Raw genomic sequence first — 5,865 nt, forward strand, 5'->3', positions numbered from 1 at the left:
ACCGAGCCTGCCCCAAAGACTGCTATCCCCTGCCAAGGATAGATCAATTGGTTGACTCCACCAGCGGCCATGCACTGCTCAGCTTCATGGATGCCTTTTCAGGCTACCACCAAGTATTCATGCACCCCGATGACAGGGCAAAGACAGCGTTCATCACAAGCGCAGGAGTGTTCAACTACAAAATGATGCCTTTCGGCTTGAAAAATGCCGGAGCCACCTACCAGAGGCTAGTTGATCACGTCTTCGCCGACCAGAAAGGGAGGAATGTGGAGGTCTATGTGGATGACTCCATCGTAAAAAGCATCAAGGAGGAAGACCATGTCAAAGATTTGGCAGAGACCGTCGGAAATCTGCGGAAATACAGCATGAAGCTGAACCCAAAAAAGTGCGTCTTCGGGGTGAAGTCAGGGAAGTTCCTCGGATTTATGGTGAGCGAAAGAGGAATTGATGCGAACCCAGACAAAGTCCAAGCGGCATTGGATTTACCCGAGCCGAAGACCAAGAGAGATGTGCAGAGGCTAACCGGCAGGTTAGCCGCACTGACAAGGTTCATATCAAAAGCCTCGGACAAGGGAGCCCCCTTCTTCAAAGCACTGAAACCAAAGAACCTCCCCGGGGGAGAAGCAGAACCAGTCAAGAAAAAGGGGGTCCCGAGGAAAGTGGATCCCGAACTGATATGGGAACAGGAGCAAAAAGAAGCTTTTCAGCAACTCAGAGCCCACCTAGCTCAACTGCCGACACTGGCCAGACCAAAGGAGGGGGAAACCCTGTACCTATATGTCGCAGTTAGCCCTGGAACCGTCAGCGCAGTGCTTCTTCGAGAAGAAGAAAAGAAGCAGCAGCCAATCTACTTCACCAGCCGAACACTCACAGGGGCCGAAACCCGGTACCCGCTCATCGAGAAAGTCGCATATGCAGTAGTGGTAGCTGCACGAAAACTGAGGCCATACTTCGACTCCCACCAGATCACAGTGCTAACTGACCAACCGCTCGAGAAAGAACTCGACAAAATAGAGAGGTCAGGAAGATTGGCTGCCTGGGCCTTCGAACTATCAGAGTTCGGCATCAAATATCAGCCGAGGACAGCAATCAAAGCACAAGCGTTGGCCGACTTCTTGGCCGAATGCTCATACCAAGAAATGCTGGATGACACGAAAAGCACTTGGGATGTCTTCACTGACGGATCTTCCACAGTAAACGGCTCAGGAGCAGGAATTGTACTAATTCCCCCGACGGGGAAAAGTATAGAGTATGCATTGAAGTTCGGCTTCAAAGCAACTAACAACGAGGCCGAATATGAGGCCGCAATCGCAGGGATAGAACTTTGCTTATCCCTGGAAGCCGAGCATGTTCGCCTCAAAACTGATTCCCAGCTTGTAGCCAACCAGATCCGAGGGGAGTATGAGGCCAAATGGCCCAGCATGACAGCTTACTTAGCAAAAATTAAGTCCTTAACGTCAAAGTTAAGATCCTTTGAAGTCATTCTCATCCCCCGAGGACAAAACACGCAAGCAGATGCACTGTCAAAACTCGCAAGCTCAACACTCATCGACCTAAACAGGTCGGTCCACGTGGAAGTTCACCAAGAGAGAAGCATTGACTTGCTACCCACCACAGTATGCAGCTTACGTACCGAACCCAGCTGGATGGACGCAGTAGTTGCATACAAAGAAAGGGGAGAACTTCCCGAGGATAAGCTGCAAGCAAGAAAACTGAAAAGATTCAACAAGTGGTTCATCATCAGCGCTGAAGGAGAGCTCATGAGGAAATCATTCTCCGCTCCGCTGCTAAAATGTGTGGGTCCAACAGACGCTGACTACATCCTAAGGGAAATCCACCTCGGGATATGCGGAAACCACATCGGAGGTAGGACATTGGCACATAAAGCCCTTCGGGCTGGGTACTGGTGGCCCACTATGGTTTCCGAGGCAAAGCAGATGGCAAGGAAATGCGAGAAATGCCAAAAGTTCGCACCAGCCATCCATCAACCAGCTCAAACCCTACAATCAACATTGTATCCCTTACCATTCGCACAGTGGGGGTTAGACATCATTGGTCCCTTCCCCTCAGCGACGAACCAGAAGAAGTGGTTGATTGTAGGAGTCGACTATTTTAGCAAATGGATCGAAGCCGAAGCTGTCTCCTCCATCACCGAACCTCAGGTCCGCAAGTTCATATGGCAGAACATCATCACAAGGTTCGGCATACCAAGACTGATGGTCTTCGACCACGGGAAACAGTTCGACAACACCCCGTTGCAAAAGTGGTGCAAACAGTTCGGCATACACCTAGCTTACTCGGCAGTCTGCCACCCACAAAGCAACGGACAAGCCGAAGCTGCTAACAAACTCATCCTCAATGCACTCAAGAAGAGAGTCGAGGATGACAAAAACAAGTGGTTAGAAGAGCTACCCGGAACGCTATGGTCCCTTCGGACCACTGAGAAAGAAGCTACCGGGCAAACACCGTTCCACCTTGTATATGGATCCGAAGATGTAATCCCTGTGGAAATCGGAACAGAAAGCCTGAGGATCCAGGCATACAACAGGTATGATGGGCTCCAGGGAGAAAGCAACAACCAACTTCTGTCTGAAGCTCTCGATCTACTGGACGAAGCTCGGAACGATGCAAGGACACTCAACGCAGCCTATTTGCAGAGGGTCAACAAGCATTATAACCGAAGAGTCAACGCCAGACCCCTAAAAGTCGGTGATCTAGTACTCAGAAACGCCGCCTCGGTTCAGAAAGGACGGATCCATGGCAAACTCTCAGCCACTTGGGAAGGACCATACATCATCCATTCCGAAAAGAGGCCAGGCACGTTTATGCTGAAACAGTTAGATGGAACAATTTTGAAGAACCATTGGAATACCGATGTTCTCAAAAAATATTTTGTATGATCTCTGTCTGTAGACCAAGTAAGTTGTTTAATGAGAAGAGGAAAGCCATTGGCACCATGTGTTTCATTAAACTTATCTCTATATTTATTGTCCCATTATATATATATGCAGCCTCGGATCTGATCAATCCGGGACTAAAAACAGGTTGACTTTGTCCATTCCTTGATAAAATGCAAGAAATGACCAAATCATACAGGGAATCGTCCAGAATCCTCGGATTCGCGATAACCAAATAAAACTTGTTCGCCACAAACAGTCGCTCGAATCAAGTTATAAAACTCCGGCTCAGATCCACGGATCGCCGAAGGCATAACTAAGAGGCAGACTAGCGATCTCTTGCCCAGGTTTCCGAACCACAAGAGATCGGAAGAACAATCTAAACCTCTGAGCAGATCGACGGATTTGAAGAGTCTGGAAACTAAAGAGTCTCTTAGCAGATCTACGGATTTGAAGAACTCGCAAAACTAAAGAGTCTCTTAGCAGATCTACGGATTTGAAGAACTCGCAAAATTAAAGAGTCTCTTAGCAGATCTACGGATTTAAAGAACTCGCAAAACTAAAGAGTCTCTTAGCAGATCAACGGATTTGAAGAACTCGCAAAGTTAAAAAAGTCTCTTAACAGATCTACGGATTTAAAGAGCTCGCAAGATCAAAAGGTTTTTAGCAAGTCTACAGAAAGAGGAGCTCGAAAAATCTACGGATTCAAAGACCTAAAATTGCGAAAGTACAAAGTTGAAAAGAAACAACCAAGTAACAAACATTCATTTTTTATTCAATATTTGGGGGGAATACAAATACATTGAAAACCTCAAAATTTGAAAACAAAATGAAACAGTTAAAATCGGCAGCCATCAACAGACAATACCGGCCTACCGAAGTACTAAAGAAAACAAAAAGAAATGAGTACAACGCAGCGCCGAAGCAAAAGGGGGGAAAGGCAAGCACATGTTCGGAAGTCCTCAACTGGAACCGACCGACTCTGAAGAAGACGACTGCCCGAATCCCTAACTCTTGGGAGTCTCAGGAGCAGCCCCTAGGGGAGCATCCTTCGAAGAACCCCCAGCAGTAGTGTCACCTTCGGAAGACGCCTTCTGGGCCCGAGCCTCTGCAAGAGCAGCTTGACGTTCAGCTTCAGCTTCGTCTCGATCAGCCTGGCACTCCACCAAGTGATCCTGGGCCCTCATCCACAGCGGGACCTTCTCATTCCAAGGGAAATGAGGCATGTGCTTCGCAAACATGCGCCGAGCACCCATGATGCCATTCCAGTATTGCTCTCTACACTGATCAGCAGTATAGAGGTCAACTCTCTCTTGCTCCAACTTCCGAATGGCCGCATCCTTCTCTCGGATCTTCAGCTGGAGAACGGGCACCTTGTCAGCTTGATTCTGAATAATCTCCCGATGCTTGACAAACTGCTGGAGCCTCGCCTCCGCTTCCTGGCTCTGCTTAATGGCCGCCTCAAATTTAGACGTCATCTCCTTGAGAAGACTGTCTTTTACTTCAAGTTCGCTCGCAAACTTGGCGGCCATTTCTTTCCTCTCCTTGTCGAAAGAAGCTATCTTTTCAGCATCCTCCTCGACTTGGAAAGTGAGCTTCCCCACTCCGGCCCCGATCCTCTCAGCCGACTCCCTAGCCTCACGACTGTACTGAAGGTACAGTTGCTTGACCTCCACCAGCTCGGCGAAGAGCTGCCCAGCCTTCTGGTCCAAGACAGGGATATCACGAGCATAAGCCTCCTGATACCTCCTCAGTTGCCTCTCCTCAACCGAGCTACACTCGGAAGCGAACGAGGACCAGAAAACAGCCTGGGAAAGAAGAAAAGATAAAAAAAAAATGAGGAAAGAAGAAAACAACAAACCAAAAACGGAACTCAAGAGAGAATTTCCAACACTTACCTCATTCAGATAATATTGGGCCATCATAGCTGGGTTCCTCTCCTCAGCTCCAGGAACCCTCCACTGCGGGTTGGCCCGAAGAAGATTCTCCCGTGCAGCTTCGGGACCCACCAAAGATCCCACGTGAGCCATGGGGTTCTCCCCCAAAACCGGAGCTCTAGCATAGCGAGCCATCGCCTCCCTTACCTCCTCGGGGATCCGTTTCAGCGGAACATCCGAGCAAGGGTCAGCGTGGATCAGTCTATCCAGGGCCGAGGTCGAAGTAGAGCCCAAGGTCGAGTGGCGCCTCTTCCTCGTCAGACCCTGTTCGGGTTGCTCCTCCTCAGCAGAAGGGACCTCCTTCTCAGCTTCGGGAACCTCTATGTGAGCTTCGGTGAGATCCACCATCTCCTTATCTGGACTTTTCTCCCTTTCGAGAGAAACGTCAGCAGATCCCTCCTTCTGCTCGGCCACAATAGGGACATCCGAGCCAGGAACAAGGTCGGCTTCAATCGCCTCCATCACCTTGGTTATATCCTGGATCTCGATCCCTAAAGCAGCAGACGGCTTCAGTGGAGAGGGGATGGTATCTTCCTCAGCCAACGGTTGGTCCACGGGCGGCGGTTCCGCAACCACCACACTCTTCAACTTCTGCCCTGGCAAGGGCATGAAGTGAAGGAGATTTTTTGGAGGAGGCATGACTTCCGAAACCGCTTCCTACAGGGCAAACGCTCAAAGGTCAGTTTCAGAAAAAGAGAAAACGGATCACAAAAAGCTCCAAGTCAGAGAAAATACCTTCTCCGAGGACTGAGAAGCCTTCGCTTTCTTCGGACCCGCGGAAGGCCTCAAAAGAGTGCTGCCCTTCCTTTTGCGCTGATCCTAAACAGAGGAGACCAAGGGTCAATAAATGTAAAAGAAGACAAAGGAAGGAATGAAGAAAAAACGTGAAGTACCCGGTTCCTAGATAAAGAGATATCTATCCGAGCCGGAGATGAAACCGAAGGAACGGCACGCGGCACAGCGTCAGTCCCAGGACCCTAAAAAGATGGTCCAGGACCAAGACGTTAGCCGGCGGCCAACCAGAAAGAAAG

At 49.4% G+C, this 5,865-nt stretch overlaps 1 protein-coding gene across 1 annotated transcript; it reads right to left on the minus strand.

Annotated features, from left to right (window-relative positions):
- Positions 1–3,829: 3,829 nt before the first annotated feature.
- LOC130464092 (uncharacterized) lies at positions 3,830–5,865 on the minus strand. The gene is made up of 2 exons (XM_056833500.1): positions 4,796–5,865; positions 3,830–4,705 (listed from the first exon to the last, which is right to left on the minus strand). Exons 1-2 carry the CDS (start codon positions 5,471–5,473, stop codon positions 3,905–3,907), a joined length of 1,479 nt encoding a protein of 492 aa, XP_056689478.1. The 5' UTR covers positions 5,474–5,865; the 3' UTR covers positions 3,830–3,904.

This window comes from Spinacia oleracea, chromosome 6 (assembly GCF_020520425.1).
Source record: "Spinacia oleracea cultivar Varoflay chromosome 6, BTI_SOV_V1, whole genome shotgun sequence".
Lineage (NCBI taxonomy): Eukaryota > Viridiplantae > Streptophyta > Magnoliopsida > Caryophyllales > Amaranthaceae > Spinacia > Spinacia oleracea.